Source organism: Microcaecilia unicolor, chromosome 8 (assembly GCF_901765095.1).
Source record: "Microcaecilia unicolor chromosome 8, aMicUni1.1, whole genome shotgun sequence".
Lineage (NCBI taxonomy): Eukaryota > Metazoa > Chordata > Amphibia > Gymnophiona > Siphonopidae > Microcaecilia > Microcaecilia unicolor.
In genome coordinates, this window is record NC_044038.1 from 14,467,376 (window position 1) to 14,485,124 (window position 17,749).

General features: G+C 41.0%; 1 protein-coding gene across 1 annotated transcript in view; it reads right to left on the minus strand.

The window, feature by feature from the left end:
- SDK1 (sidekick cell adhesion molecule 1) overlaps window positions 1-17,749 on the minus strand; it is a 734,579-nt gene that overhangs the window by 515,205 nt on the left and 201,625 nt on the right. Inside the window, exon 5 of the mRNA XM_030212035.1 lies at window positions 16,156-16,289. Within this exon, the coding sequence (XP_030067895.1) occupies window positions 16,156-16,289 (134 nt within the window). The remainder of the gene's footprint in view (window positions 1-16,155; window positions 16,290-17,749) is intronic.

Here is a 17,749-nt window from a genome sequence, read left to right on the forward strand (position 1 = left end):
TTTGGAGAACTGGTTTAATTTAAGTTTATTGCATCATTTTCTATACTGCATCAGAGCAGTGTGCTAGATCAATTTAAAATCAAAAGACAGAAAAAATAAGTTAAGTTCCATGGTCCAGAACCTCTCCACATGAGCTAGTACAAATATGTACCTTTAAGCTTTTCTTAAACTTACAGTAGATAGTTTGCATGCACAGATGAAAAGGAAGGGCATTCCATAAAGACAGCACCACAAAATAAAAGGCAGGCCCAACAGGTTACTCCATCTCTTGCCTCTGAAACAGGGGGGGGGGGGGGGCAGATAAGTACATAACTAATGCCACACTGGGAAAAGACCAAGGGTCCATTGAGCCCAGCATCCTGTCCACAACAGCAGCCAATCAAGGCCAAGGGCACCTGGCAAGCTTCCCAAACATACAAACATTCTATACATGTTATTCCCGAAATTGTGGATTTTTCCCAAGTCCATTTAGCACACCGGTCTATGGACTTGTCCTTTAGGAAACCGTCCAAACCCTTTTTAAACTCTGCTGTGTTCTAACAGGCCTAGCTGATCAAAGTGGAATCAAACGATTAGACAAATATTGAGGCAAGCTGGAGGAAAAAAAGCTCTGTGCACTAACAAAAGAACCTTAAAAGGAACTCTAAAAGAAACAGACCACCAATGTTCTTTAATAAAATAATAAGTGATGTGACCGTATTTACCAACACAATAAAGCAGACAAATAGCCATACTTTGTAGTTTGCAGCCTATTCAGTAACTTAAACCTCATCCCACTAAGACAAACATTCCCATAATAAAGACATGAAAGCACAAAAGAATTAAAGACTGAACTGCATCCTGATCTAAGTAAGAGGGTATAGACTGTATTTGACTCAAAACAAAAACACAAGACTTTAAAGTTGAACTAATCTGACCTTCAAATGAAAGCTTCTCATCCATGCAACAACTTAAGATCTTAAGAACATTTGTAAGAGGGGGCAATGGTAACAGGGGGGATCAGCTACTCATACTGCCTGACATTCAGCAGGATTCAACTGAAGTTTTTACTTCAGAGCATTCGGTATACTGCCATTCGCTAAGCATCATGGCAGTTTAAAAAACAATTATTATAACAGACAGATAAGAAATACACAACATCATACAGAGACAAAGAATTCCAGTCAAGTATACTGTAGCTAAAATAGATACAAATCGATAAAGACGTAAAAAAGGAGGGGGTGGTGAAGTAGCACAACGATTATGGGACATATTTTTGAAGCTCTATTCATGATTTGTCCCAAAAAGCACACAGGCAAGCGGTCTGCAAGATCCAAAACAACAGAAAAGCAGACCCACGTGGTAAATTAAAACAAAATGTATTTGACGCAGATACATAAAATCAGCATATAATTTTCCTCAAACCGCCCAACATTTATTTATTTATTAGGATTTATTTACCGCCTTTTTGAAGGAATTCACTCATGGAGGTGTACAGTAGGAATAGATCAAGCATGAGCAACAGAAAATTACAGCAGTAAAAATATTCAAAAACAATACAAAGTATGGCATGGTATACTATTTACAATGTCAACACAATACATAATAGAACATTATAGGTGATAGCGAAGGGTAAAGCAAAGATGTAACATATAGAAGGGTAAGAAAGTAGGAAGAGTTAGAAAGTAAGGTGACTGATTTAAAGAAAGTTTGATCTATTCTTATTGTACACCGCCTTGAGTGAATTCCTTCAAAAAGGCGGTAAATAAATCCTAATAAATAAATAAAGTTGCACATGAGGTCAGAGAAATGGTTAAATGTTATCTCAGCTAGAGTAGGAATGGATGGCCATGTTTCGCCCTCTCAGGGGCTGTATCTGGGGCTTAACATGAAACCAGCAGGAACAGTCCCTCATTCATATTTTGGACCTTTCAGTTTGTAAAATGGAGGTTAATGCTGGATGTAGCCGGAATTTGAACATCCATTTTCATATATTTTAGAGAACAGGTTGCATGTCAGCAGATTCTATTGTAAAATACATGAGACAATGGATAGACTTGGATGTTCACATTCTGAATTGGACATCCTCTCTGAATTCAGCTCCACATACCCAAGGAAACCAACAATTAACTGTTAGTAAATGAATGCCATTCAGTTTAAATATATTATGATGTCATTTAGCTCTATTTTAATGTATTGCTTCTAGGAGAAGTTAATGAATAGCTAGTTATTGCATGGCCTGATAGTTAATTAAACTGAAATGCCACGGAAACGTATTAATCATGTTGTGTACCATATGCAATAAATTAACTGCATATGATCGACCAAAGAATAGTTGGAGCACAGCTTTTGTCTTGATCGCCAACTTTACATCCAAAATACAGTTCATAGGCTTCTTTATTTTTATTGTAATTTTTTTCTTTTTTTAAACAGCATATAATGTGAGGGGGAAGCAAACAATTGCTAAAAATCTTTGTGATGTGAAGGGCATCAGAAATATCACGTCCAATGGTTTCAAAGGTCATGAGTGGAGTGGCCTAATGGTTAGTACAGCAGGTTGCAGACCCGGGGAGCCTAGGTTCGATTCCTGCTGCTGACTGTCGGTCGGCAGTGGGATGAGATCTTTGGAAACCAGGTTCAATTTCCTCTGCAGTTCCGTGTGACCCTGAGCAAGTCACTTAGCCCTCCATCGCTACAATTTAATATATAACTTAGATTGTGAGCCCATGAGGAACAGTGCAAAGTACCTGTAATAGAAATTGTAAACCATACAGGCTCATTTTCGATAGAGAAGAACGCCCATCTTTCGACACAAATCGGAAGATGGGCATCCTTCTTACAGGGTCGCCCAAATCGGTATAATCGAAGGCCGATTTTGGGCGTCCCCAACTGCTTTCCGTCGCAGGGATGTCCAAAGTTCAAGGGGGTGTATCGGAGGCATAGCGAAAGCGGGACTTGGCCGTGCCTAACACATGGACGTCCTCGACCCATAATGCAAAAAAGAAGGGCATCCCTGACGAGCACTTGGACGACTTTACCTGGTCCTGTTTTTCTTACAACCAAGCCACAAAAAGGTGCCTGAAATGACCAGATGACCACCGGAGAGAATAGGGGATGACCTCCCCTTCCTCCCCCAGTGGTCACTAACCCCCTCTTACCCTCAAAAATATCTTTCAAAATATTTTTTGCCAGTCTCTATGCCAGCCTCAGATGTCATACTCAGGTCCATGACAGCAGTATGCAGGTCCCTGGAGCAGTTTTAGTGGGTGCAGTGCATTTCAGACAGGCGGACCCAGGCCCATACCCCCCTACCAGTTATGTTTGTGGAGGAAACAGCGAGCCCTCCAAAACCCACCACAAACCCACTGTACCCACATCTAGGTGCCCCCCTTCACCCGTAAGGGCTATGGTAGTGGTGTACAGTTGGGGGTAGGGGGTTTTTGGAGGGCTCAGTACACAAAGTAAGGGAGCTATGTTCCTGGGAGCAATTTATGAAGTCCACAGTAGTGCCCCCTAGGGTGCCCGGTTGGTGTCCTGGCATGTCAGGGGGACCAGTGCACTAGAAATGCTGGCTCTTCCCACGACCAAAGGGCTTGCATTTGGTAGTTTCTGAGATGGGCGTTCTTGGTTTCCATTATCGCCGAAAGGACGACCATCTCTAAGGACGACCTAAATTTCAAGATTTGGGCGTCCCCAACCGTATTATCAAAATGAAAGATGGACGTCCATCTCGTTTTGATATTACGGGTTTCCCACCCCCCCATTGGGCCGTTTTGCGAAGACATCCTCAACAAAACTTGGGCATCCCTTTCGATTATGCCCCTCATACTTACCTCAGGGATTACTTGCAATATATCAAGTGCTGAAAAATAAAAATAAAATGAGACCATCTGAAGCTTTCATTTCAAAAGGTCAAGACCAAACTGTAAAAACTCAAATCAACCACAGTGCTCTAAACACAAAAATGAAAAATTAATCCATATAAATTAGTCCAAAAAATCCATTAAGGTCCAATATTTGTTCTAGTGATCTTCCTAGAATTCAACAAATTACAAGATTTGAGGCAACATGATTTTAGCAAAGGAAAACCGTGGGAACAAATCTGATTGATTGATTTATTTGACTGGGTGACCAGAGAACTGGATTAAAGATACATGCTTGATGTAGTCTACTTGGATTTCAGCAAAGCCTTTTATGCTTTTCATTACAGATGTCTCATGGATAAATTGAGTGGGACAAAGTTAGGACCCCAAGTGGTGTACTGGCTTAGAGACTGACTGATTGAATGACAGACCACAGAGGATGGTGGTAAATGTAAATCACTAGCAGATAAGAAAGATGTATAGTGGAATGCCTGAGGTCTTGGTACTTGGGCTGATTTTATTCAATATATTTGTGAGTGATATTGCCAAAGGGTAGAAGGAAAAGTTTGCCTTTTTGTAGATGACATGAAGATTTGCAACAGAGTGGACAGGCTGGAGGGAGCAAGACAAGGTTTGTAGCTTATTAAAGATTTACTATGCTGCCTAGGGTAACTGGCAAGTCTCAGCGGTTAACAATAATCAAACAAAGGCAAAGAGGAAAGGAACTACAAAACACTGACAGGAAAGGTACACAGACAGAAGAAACAAGCACAATTAAAATTATGCTACAGCTGGGGCAAGGGATGGGCCAAAGGGAGGACAAAGACGAAGCGAGGAGAGGAAAAGGAAAGAGAGGTAGGTAGGGAGGGGAGGGAGGGAGATCAGCAGGGCAACAGTGGCCAACCCCACAAGGAGTAACCTAAGATGGGGTGAAGGCTTGAGTAAAAAGTCAAACCTTCAACACAGATTTGAAATCCTTGAAAGAAAGTTCTAAATGAATATGTAAGTAAAGCATATTCCAGGAGGAAGGTGCAGTGAAAAAGAAGGCACGGTGCCTGGTTGGTTCTAGTTGGGCAAGTTTGGGGCCAAACAAAACCAGGCGGTGATCACTAACAGAACAGAGGAGACAAGATGGTGAATATGGAATGGTAAGAGATGAGAAGTATTGAGGGTGGCCAATCCTGTGGGCTTTAAATTTGTCAGTAATTTAAAGATTAAATGGTGTTGAATGGGAAGCCAATGGTGTTTTTGTAGCAACGGGGAGACATGGTCATGTTGTTGGGCATGACACAGCAGTCGAATGGTCATGTTTTGCAAAGATTGAAATCTCTTAGAACTGGATTGAGTACAGCCCAAATAGACAATATTACAACAGTCTAATCTAGTTGTTAGCAGAATAAAGTGAAAAATGTCAGGGCTGAAATAACACTGAATTGAACAAAGCTGGCATAGAATGAAGAAACCAGTTTTACACACATTTGAAATTTAGAGAGTGAATGTGAAGTGTGAATCAAGGATAACACCCAAGTATCGGAATGAGTCTACAGGTTGGATAGAGGAACTGAAGATCAGGGGGATGGATGGTGGCGAAAGACCCCCTGTAAACTAACACACAACAGTTTTTTCTATGTTAAGTCCTAGCCTATGCTCAATTAGCCAATCTGGGATCTTGCTAGGTATTTGTGACCTGTGGCCACTGTTGGAAACAGGATGCTGGGCTTGATGGACCTTTGGTCTGTCCTAGTATGGTAATACTTATGTACTTAGATAAGTTTCAAATAGTTGTGAAGTGGGCCGAGGGAAGGATTAAATGGATTGGTGGGAAAGAGCAATAGGATATAATCCGTGGACTGGATCAGTGTGGCAAGGGAGCTGAGGAATAGGTTAAAGGGAAGAGGTGAAAGGACAAAAATTAGAAAATGGTCTAATATTTGGAAGTTAAATTTAAGAATGATGAATTTGGGATCTACAAATATAAAGCAGCTGTGGGTGATAGGGGACAAGAGGCTGATATGCATGGACCAGCACAGAGACCTTGGGTTGATAGTATGTTAGGTGACAAAACAATGTGACAAGGCAGTGGCCAAAGCCAGAAAGATACTAGGCTGCAGCGAGAGAGAGGCATAACCAGCAGAAGAAAGGAGAAGTTAACACCCCTGTACAGGTTATTGGTGAGGCCTCATTTCAAGTACTGTGTTCAGTTTTGGAGGCCGTATCTCACAAGGGACATAAAAAAGGTGGTTCAGAGGAAGGCAACAAAAATGGCATGGGGTTTGTGTCAAAAGACATATGAGAAGAGTCTTGAAGATCTGAATATGTATACCTTAGGGGAAAGAAAAGACAGGAGAAATATGATACAGACGTTTAAACACTTGAAGTGTATTAATATATACAGTGGGGGAAATAAGTATTTGATCCCTTGCTGATTTTGTAAGTTTGCCCACTGACAAAGACATGAGCAGCCCATAATTGAAGGGTAGGTTATTGGTAACAGTGAGAGATAGCACATCACAAATTAAATCCGGAAAATCACATTGTGGAAAGTATATGAATTTATTTGCATTCTGCAGAGGGAAATAAGTATTTGATCCCCCACCAACCAGTAAGATATCTGGCCCCTACAGACCAGGTAGATGCTCCAAATCAACTCGTTACCTGCATGACAGACAGCTGTCGGCAATGGTCACCTGTATGAAAGACACCTGTCCACAGACTCAGTGAATCAGTCAGACTCTAACCTCTACAAAATGGCCAAGAGCAAGGAGCTGTCTAAGGATGTCAGGGACAAGATCATACACCTGCACAAGGCTGGAATGGGCTACAAAACCATCAGTAAGACGCTGGGCGAGAAGGAGACAACTGTTGGTGCCATAGTAAGAAAATGGAAGAAGTACAAAATGACTGTCAATCGACAAAGATCTGGGGCTCCACGCAAAATCTCACCTCGTGGGGTATCCTTGATCATGAGGAAGGTTAGAAATCAGCCTACAACTACAAGGGGGGAACTTGTCAATGATCTCAAGGCAGCTGGGACCACTGTCACCACGAAAACCATTGGTAACACATTACGACATAACGGATTGCAATCCTGCAGTGCCCGCAAGGTCCCCCTGCTCCGGAAGGCACATGTGACGGCCCGTCTGAAGTTTGCCAGTGAACACCTGGATGATGCCGAGAGTGATTGGGAGAAGGTGCTGTGGTCAGATGAGACAAAAATTGAGCTCTTTGGCATGAACTCAACTCGCCGTGTTTGGAGGAAGAGAAATGCTGTCTATGACCCAAAGAACACCGTCCCCACTGTCAAGCATGGAGGTGGAAATGTTATGTTTTGGGGGTGTTTCTCTGCTAAGGGCACAGGACTACTTCACCGCATCAATGGGAGAATGGATGGGGCCATGTACCGTACAATTCTGAGTGACAACCTCCTTCCCTCCACCAGGGCCTTAAAAATGGGTCGTGGCTGGGTCTTCCAGCACGACAATGACCCAAAACATACAGCCAAGGCAACAAAGGAGTGGCTCAGGAAGAAGCACATTAGGGTCATGGAGTGGCCTAGCCAGTCACCAGACCTTAATCCCATTGAAAACTTATGGAGGGAGCTGAAGCTGCGAGTTGCCAAGCGACAGCCCAGAACTCTTAATGATTTAGAGATGATCTGCAAAGAGGAGTGGACCAAAATTCCTCCTGACATGTGTGCAAACCTCATCATCAACTACAGAAGACGTCTGACCGCTGTGCTTGCCAACAAGGGTTTTGCCACCAAGTATTAGGTCTTGTTTGCCAGAGGGATTAAATACTTATTTCCCTCTGCAGAATGCAAATAAATTCATATACTTTCCACAATGTGATTTTCCGGATTTAATTTGTGATGTGCTATCTCTCACTGTTACCAATAACCTACCCTTCAATTATGGGCTGCTCATGTCTTTGTCAGTGGGCAAACTTACAAAATCAGCAAGGGATCAAATACTTATTTCCCCCACTGTATAAATAGATCTTTTTCAGAGATGGGAAGTGGAAGAACTAGAGGACATGAATTGAGGTTGCAAGGTGATAGACTTAGAAGTAACATCGCAGAGAGGGTGCTGGATGCCTGAAATACCCTCCCGGGGAGGTGGTGGGGACAAAAGCAATTACGGAATTCAAAACTGCATGGGATAAACACAAAGGATCCCTAGATAGAAAGAGGGTGCAACCAAAGTAAAACTTAAGTGATCTTAACAATTTAAACAGGACATGGACAGGTTTACTTGCAGGAAGCAGAAGGTACAACTCTGGCTACCTTGTTCTCTTTAATATGTTGCTATAATTAAACTCTGAAATATCCGTTTCTATATTAATACCTTTCAAGGTATTAATATACAAACAGATATTTTCCAGAGAAGAGAAAATGGTAAAACTAGAGGACATGATTTGAGGTTGCAGGGAGTAATGTCAGAAAATTCTTTTTCAAGGAGAAGGTGGTTGATGCCTGGAATACCCTCCAGAGGGAGGTGGTGGAAAAAAAACCTGTGGTGGAATTCAAAATGATGTGGGATGAACGCAGAGGATCTCTAATTGGAAACTGAATGGTTAAAAAAAAGATTAAGGGGTTGCATATGTGTTTGAATGTCAAGCGGTGCTTAGATAGCAACTCTGGCTGTATCAACTAAGGTTGGTACTGGGTTGGCTTCTACGGTCTGAGTCCCACATGGGCTGGAGAGAGATTCAACGGAAGCTAAGGTAATTTAGAATGTGAGAAAAGTGCCAGGCAGACTTACGGTCTGTGTCCCGCAAATGACAAAGACGGATTCAGATAGGATTTGATGGGAACTCCAGTAGTTGGAGCATAAGGACGGAGCTGGGTGGACTTCTGTGGTCTATGTCCCAGAAACAACAAAGAAAGACCACTCCGTTACCTAAAGATGCAAAGAAAAGCACAAGTGATATAACCAACTATCGCCCAGTAGCATCTATCCCGCTATTAACCAAACTTATGGAAGGAGTAGTGACGGAACAACTCACTAACCACCTAAACAAACACTCAATTTTACACGAATCTCAATCAGGATTTCGATCAAACTACAGCACAGAAACAGTACTAGTGACTCTAATGAATACATTTAAACAAACAATCGCAAAAGGCAATAATATACTTCTCCTACAATTTGATATGTCCAGTGCCTTCGACATGGTCAACCATGGAATTTTATTACACATCCTGGAATACTTCAGAGTTGGAGGAAACGTCCTCGATTGGTTTAAAGGATTCCTAACTTCAAGATCATACCAAGTAACAACTAATGTAGAGACATCACCCCCATGGATACCTAAATGCGGTGTACCACAAGGATCCCCACTCTCACCAACCCTCTTCAACCTAATGATGACACCCCTAGCCAAGCTATTAGATAATCAACATCTCAACCCATACATATATGCAGACGATGTCACGATCTACATCCCATTTAAACAAGACCTAAAGGAAATTACTAACGAAATCAACCAAAGCTTCCAAACCATGCACTCCTGGACGGACGCATTTCAACTGAAACTCAACGCAGAAAAAACACAATACCTTATAATCACCTCACAACACAATACACACAAATTGGACACCATAACCACCCTAAACATAACTCCCCCCCCCCCCCCCCCCCCGTCTCAGACAACTTGAAAATTCTGGGAGTCACCATTGATTGAAATCTCACACTTGAAAACCATGTGAAGAATACAACTAAAAAAGTGTTCCATGCCATGTGGAAATTTAAAAGAGTGAAACCTTTCTTCCCAAGGGCCATTTTCATGAAACTGGTGCAGTCATTGGTGTTAAGTCACCTAGATTATTGCAACGTACTCTTCGCTGGCTGTAAAGAACAGACCATAAAAAAAACTTCAAACAGCCCAAAATACCGCAGCCAGACTCATATTTGGGAAAACAAAATATGAAAGCGCTAAACCCCTAAGAAAGAAACTACACTGGCTACAACTGAAAGAATGTACTGCATTCAAAATCTGCATGATTGTTCATAAAATCATTTATGGAGAGGCCCTGATGTACATGCTAGACCTTTTGGACCTGCCACCCAGAAATGCTAAGAGATCTTCCTGCACCTTTCCTAACCTATTTATTTTTGTTACATTTGTACCCCGTGCTTTCCCACTCATGGCAGGCTCAATGCGGCTTACATGGAGGGTTAAGTGACTTGCCCAGAGTCACAAGGAGCTGCCTGTGCCTGAAGTGGGAATCAAACTCAGTCCTCAGCTACCCAGGACCAAAGTCCACCACCCTAACCATTAGGCCACTCCGCCATTCCGCCCTACACTTCCCCAACTGCAAAGGAATAAAATACAAACTAACACACGCGTCTAGCTTTTCTTATATAAGCACGCAGATGTGGAATTCTCATCCAATACACCTAAGAACGATCAAAGAATTGACCGATTTCCGCGAATCCCTGAAGACATACCTCTTTAGCAAAGCCTACCATGAGAACCCTTTAACTACAACACAACACCTAACCAAAATGGCACAGAATGTATCTTTCAATAACGACTTGTCCAAACCTCCTTCTATTCCTTTACCTCTATGTAATACTAATTGTTTTCTTTAACCTGGTATAGATATGCTATAAGAGGTCTCTGTAAGCCACATTGAGCCTGCAAATAGGTGGGAAAATGTGGGATACAAATGCAATAAATAATAATAATATCACATTCACTGCTGATTTAATCTAGAATTGAGAATGAATGTGGACTGTTGGGCAGACTAGATGGACCATTCATGTCTTTATCTGCCATCACTTACTATATTAATATGTTGCTGTGAGAACAGTGCATAGCTGAGCTATAAAAAAATGATTGGACAAGCTCTTATTGAAAAGGCCCATAAAATGTTATATGGCCAACTCTAGAAAATCCACTGCTTATTGCTGAGGGTAAGCAATATGGAATCTATGTACTTTCTGGGATGCTACCAGGTACTTGTAACTTGAATTGGCCAATTTTGGAAACATGCTACTAGGCTTGTTATACCTTTTGTCTGACCTATTATAACAATTCTCTTGCTGAAATTTTCAACCTGGAAAGATGTGGCTGCTAAAAAGCAAATGGAATATTAGACTTTATTTGAAAAGAAATGGAGACCAAATTGAGAATATAATTTATGCCTCTGTATAGGTCCCCGGTGTGACTATACTTTGAGTATTGTGTGCTGTCCTGGCTACCCTATCTCAAAGAAGATATGAAATTAGTAGAAGTTCAGAGAAACATCACCAAAATGATAAAGGGGATGGACTAGTTCCTTTAAGATTAAACAGATTAGGGTTCTCCAAAGTAGAAAAGGCAAAACTGGTTGTCTCAACTCAAAAAGGATACAGCAGATCTAGAAAATATTTAGAGAAGGGCTCAAAAGAGGATTAGACAGGTTCCTGGAGGGAGAGTTCATAAAATCCGTTAGCTAAACAGACTTGGGAAAGCCATTGCTCACTCCAGTAAATGAGCTATGAGAAATAGATCTACTTTTTGTGATCTACCGGGAACGTGTGACCCAGACTGGAACTGTTAGAGACAGGATGCTAGGCTCAGTGAACCTCGGTCTGATTCAGAATGTCTCTTTAGTTCTTATATTCTTATGATTCTGTCACTTGAGTTGATTTTACATGGTTCAATAACTTTGTAGAATGAATGCTTGTACAATTATAAAATCTCCCCAGGCTGAAAAAACAATGATCACTAGATTCAAAAACAGAATGTCTTATTTGCTTATTGTTTCTGTGACTATGTATTTCCTTGTCCAATTTCTTTGCTGCATCCTACTTCAGCATCTCATTCTGCTAACTTATTCTTTATTACTACCCTTCAGGAAGCAATTCACCCACAATTCATTTTGTTTACTTTAAATTTCTTAAATTGATTCTAGCCTCTTCTCTTCTCTGCAAGTGCAAAATGTTGCATTGGAACAATTTTACCCATCATTTTAATAATACTAAGCCTTTCCCCTCAGGTCATATATTTTTATTTCTTCAACAGCAATCACATTTCTTCAGTGTTTTCTAAAATATGAGTACCTTTAACTTCACTGGCACAAGCAGCAAGAAATTTGCATGGAAAGTATAGTATAACATTCCATTAAGAGGTGTTTTTTTTGTGCTTGAAGCTGACATGGAGGATAACTTTGTATAGGTCACTTAGGTAGAAACATGCAGAAGAGAAGCTATTTTATAAAACAACAAGTTTAAGAAAAGAGAATCACCATTAGAGTGAGTGCATGTAGGAAGTGCTACATACATGTATAAGATGCAGTTTTGCTATTTATGTATAGTTATATATATTTATATACAAAACCGAACTCTTATTACATGACTAATCAACCTCTGATATTAATGATCAAGCAATACCACTTTAAACCTTATATTGCATAGGATCTCTCTATAGTTGACGACCTAATGTATGTCACAATCCAATTTATTATTCAGGAACCTTCATGCAATACCATAAGTTATTCTTCTTTACCATGTATGTATGCACATGGTATATATATATATATATATATATATATATATATATATATATATATATATATATATACCATGATATGTCCCATATATGTTATGTTCCATGTATGTTTGCACCTTTACACAATACCATTTGTAATTCTGTTACCCGGAATTGGCAATCGCCATTAAGGCAAATGTAAGCCACATTGAGCCTGCAAATTGGTGGGAAAATGTGGGATACAAATGCTACAAATAAATAAATAAATCAATAAATGTATTAAGTGGCAGACTTTGTAAACCTGCACATCCGCAGGCAGGAAGCTGTTTGAGAATCCAAGCCAAGAAGGTAATTTTCAATGTTAGAGAGGTGAGAACAATTCCCCCTCAAGCAATCTTCCAAATCCCAAGGTCAAAATGAGAAGTTAATACTACTTGTATTTATTAGGGTTTATTTACCGTCTTTTTGAAATAATTTACTCAAGGCAGTATACAGCAAAACATTATTTCCATAGAGCCACTCAAATATGTGCAACAGACTAGGAAAATGTACTTTCCTATATAGCTGCCAATGCAGAAAGGTGCCAATCCAATGTGAACAGCGGGTGGTCTATTCTGAGAAAGTGGCCCAATAGCTGGGAAGTATAAGGGAGCCGCCATGTTCCTTCCTCCAGAAGCATGCAGAACTACAGTAGGTGGATTACCACTGGTTAAGTTTCGGAAATGGCGCGTGCTAGGGGTAGGAACTACCAACGGGCTCCTGCAGTAGCCCAGGGTAGTTGTGGATTGGCACGCAGCAAGTCCGCGATGGGCTTACTGCTGCCTTAGTAAAGGGGCCCCAAAGAGCAGTAAATTTGAAAAACACTCACTTGAAGCAAATTCACCATCCTGACAATAATGCAGGGCTTTCTGAGAAGACCAACTGATATTTCACACATGGTCACATACTAAAATCACCACAAAACGATCACAGGTGCAGAGTGAAAAGTTGGGATGTTATGATACTATTATGATGGGGAAAGGGCCACGATAAAGCAGACTAAGGGGGAATTATCAAGGTGTGGGAAAAGTTGGGCTTTTACTGCACCTTGATTTACTGTGGGAGTCACCCAACCAACAGTAGCTCAGTACTGGAGGTTAACGACTCCCATGATATCTGAATAACACTGATTGTGAACAACCTCACAAGCAGCATTATTCTACCATCCTATGAGCATTGGGCTGCAAAGTCATGGGTCTAATGCTCCCAGCTGCATCTTAAAGGGGCCAGTGGTAGCCATAGACACTTCCCCATCCCTTTGGGATGACAGCATCAGACCCCAAGCAAAGTCTCCCTCAATCACAACCCCTCCAATATGTAGGTAATTCTGCAATCACAACTCCCTTAACCTGTACGTCCCTCCCCCATATCTGAGACCCCTCCTGACACCCCTTCACCCCCAAAAATCAAGCTCTCTCCAACTGGAAGTCCCTACTACTCATAAGGCCCCCAGCCTCTAGTAGGCCCCACTAAACCTACCTTCAAAGTTTCCTGGACCCTAGTGAGGTCAGATAGGAATAATAAGAATAATCCTTAACTGTTCTTACCCTTGCCAACACCACATTCACAACGGTGCCAGCAACCCCTAGTGGTTGTCCTAGGCAGCCTTTCAGTTGGGGGGGGGTGATTTTGAGAGTGTTGGGGAGGGGCTAAGACAGGGGAGACTTCTGGGTTGGTGGGGTTGTGAGTGGAGGATTACCTACAGGATGGAGGGGTTGTGATTGAGGGGGATCTGCTTGGAGGTCAGGTGCTGTCATCCAAGAGGAAGGGGGCAGCTTTCTATAACTACCACTGGCCCCTTTACATAAGAACATAAGCGTAGTCATACTGGGAAAGATCGAAGGTACATCAAGCCAAATACCCTGTTTCCCACAGTGACCAATCCAGGTCACAAGTACCTAGCAAGAACCCAAAACAGTAAAACAGATTTTATGCTGCTTATCCTAGAAATAAGCAGTATATTTTCCCCAAGTTCATCTTAATAATGGCTTATGGACTTTTCTTTAAGGAAGTTATCCAAACCTTTTTTTAATACCTGCTAGGCTAACTGTTTTTACCACATTCTCTGGCAACGAATCCCAGAGTTTAATTACACATTGAGTGAAGAAGTATTTTCTCAGGTTTGTTTTAAATTTACAACTTAGTAGCTTCATTGTGTGCCCCCTAGTCCTAGTATTTTTGGAAAGAGTAAACAAGCAATTCACGTCTACCTGTTCCACTCCACTCATATCTCCCCTCAGCAGTTTCTTCTCCAAGCTGAACAGGACAAATACCAGCTATACTAACAAACAAATCTGCAAAGAACCGCTGAGACAGACCAGGAAAGAAAGTAAGGGAAAATATGTGTGTGTGTGTGGGGGGGGGGGGGGGGGGGGGGGGGGGTAACAACCCAAGTCTACAGTTCTGAAGAAGAGGTAAGGGGCACCAGCTACTACACTTACCAGTGAAAAGGAAATACAAATTGCTGCATGGAATAAGGTTACATAGCATGTATTTCAGACATAGGCAGAACCTGGAAGGAGTGAAGGCAGAACTTGTGCATGTATCTTGTAGACTAGGACAAGTTCCATACGGATCTCTGGCATTTAGGCAACAATGCATGACCTAACAATCTTCCGAAAACTACTGAAAACCAACCTGTTCAAGAAGGCATACCATAATGATCCATCCTAAATACTAGACAACTAGACTTTAAATGAACTAGACAAAACCGAATTTACATGAGACTGATAACCTTCGTTGCCACTAATGAAAGTTACGCAATACACACTACCACTTTATTTCTCATGCCGGAAATGAACTTTCTATAGTTGATTATCTAACTTATTTTATAATTCACGTTATCATTCAGGAACTTCAATGCAATACCACTTTGTATTCTACTTTACCATTTATGCGCCTTAATGCATTACCACTTGTAATTCTCTATCCGGAAATGGCGATTGCCATTACGGCATAATGTAAGCCACATTGAACCTGCAAATTGGTGGGAAAATGTGGGATACAAATGCAACAAATAATAATAATAATTTATGTCAGGCATGCACTTTTCCTGTTACAATTGGTGCCTAATGTTACAGACTTACCCCCAATCCCCTAGATTTTATATAAGGTGCAGTGAATAGCGCGTGTTAAATTGTGCATGTGGTCAATTTATGCACACTACTCAATTGACTAACAAGCCAATTAATCATCCTTAATTTACAATAATTGGAATTTATGCATGTTCTTTTTAGGCATATTCTAAAAAGAGGTCCACATAAATTCTAACGCGCGTAACTGAAAAGGGGGCACAACCATGGGAGGAGCGTGGGCAAGTCAGGGGCGTTACTCAAATTTACACGCAATGTTATAGAATTTGGGGGAACGCGACTACATCAAGGTGCGGGTATTTACACCAGGTTTTCAGTGCCATAAATAGCAATGCTTAAATGTAGGTGCGCTCCTCAAGCCTATGAGCTATTCTGTAGAACATGACTAACTTTAGGTGCGTTATATAGAATAGCGCTATGCATTTGTTTCGGACACGTCTAGATTTTAGACGTCATTTACAGAATCTAGCTCAATATGCCTAAAGCCTTGGAGTCAAGTAGTCCTAATTCCCATCAGAGAATCCATGCTAAGTTTTCATAAGTAAGCTAATGGTAATAGGACCTTGAATTCAGCAATTCCACCGAGTTATGCGTATCCAGAAGAGGGACTACACTGATAGAACAGAAAATCCCTTTTAAACAGAACTATGTTAATGCCTGTGGCTTCAACAAGACTGGAACATGTATTGTGGTCTTTCAGTACTCACTTGCAATGTTCAGGTAGATGAATGGACTTGTCTTGTTTTCTCCATTCTTTTCATTGACTGCTTGAACATAGTAATGCCCTGCATCTGTGGTAGTTGTAGCAAGGACCACCAGCTGATTATCTAATGTTATGGCTCTGTTAAGAAAAACAAAGATAGTACTCTATTACTTCAACATCCTGGAGCAGCCACAATTTTGTGACTTCATATCTCAACTAACAAAATTTCTTTGGTCACCTATTAGAGAAAGAATCTGTTACATTAACACCACAGTATGCAGAATCATTAGGGATTTAGTAAGGAAAAAAAAAACCCTTTTGTTTCTTTATATTTTTTGTTTCCTATGTTATTTTTGTTATGATTTCTCTTTCCTTTAAAAGAGAGCAGATCATTGATCAGCATGCAGGTCTTCCAAATCAGAACTGGATTTAGATGTTTATAGGGTGAAAACAAGTAATGTTATAACAAGGCAGTCCAATAGACCCACATGTTCTGCCTAATTTATACATGCAAATATCACCTATAAACCTTTCACCTGAGATTTTGTAAATCAGACCACCAGAAGCTGGGCATTCAGCCTATTAACATAGATACCAACACCACAGCATCCCTATTAGTCCAAACATTTTTACCACAATTTCGAAACTTTCTTATGCAAATCTCTCTATATAAAAGGCAACACCAACGTTCTATGAAGCCTCCAGCCGGAAGTGTGAAGGGGGCGAGATATCCGGTTTCCCTATGAGTGTCTGCCCCGCCCTCTCTGTAACACAGTCAGTGAAGGAAAACAGCAGAGCACGAAATCAAATCGCTGGCCTGGCTCTGTAACAGTGAAGGACGCAGAGGGGGGAGGGGAGAGAGGCCAGATGCCAGAGGCCAGGGACACACACACTCCCACATGCACACAGAAGAAAACATTGCTAGCCCCCCGTTTCATTTGCATCAGAAACGGGGCTTTTTTACTAGTAAAATATAAAACATGCAATTATCTATTATTATCCTATGGCACATTTCATTGTTACGGGAGACTCATGATCAATATGAATTCGTGTTTTTCAAAGTTTCGACAGAAAAATTGTATGAAATCAATGTTACTGTCCAAATTAGATAACTACTTGCCTTTTAGACCACTTATCCCATGCAGCAACTCAGTCCCAAATGTTGATGTCATTGTTTTGTTATATGTCCACCAGATCAGCTTATCATCTTAAACCAATCAACTTATACCAGTGGAATCCACTCAAGTTCCTCATTCAACCCATTTGGAAGTACAGTATTCAATTCACATATCCAATGCTGTTCTTTAAAATTCAAAATCTGCTCAATGTCACCCCCTTCCCAACTATATGCTATCAATCACCCTCCATTGGATATCAGCTGCAGTATACTGGCTTGCAAACCAATTGAGAAACTAGCAGAATTCTTACGGTTCCAGTCTGTATACGGGACTTGTGTTCAATTTAACAGAGCAAGACGTTCTTCCAATGTAAAGTCGCATGGACAAATTATAAGGTTCATCACATATGCACTTGCATATAAACAGTTGTTCGGGAAGAAAACAGATCGCAATAATTACTTGAGATTTCACAGCTTTCAT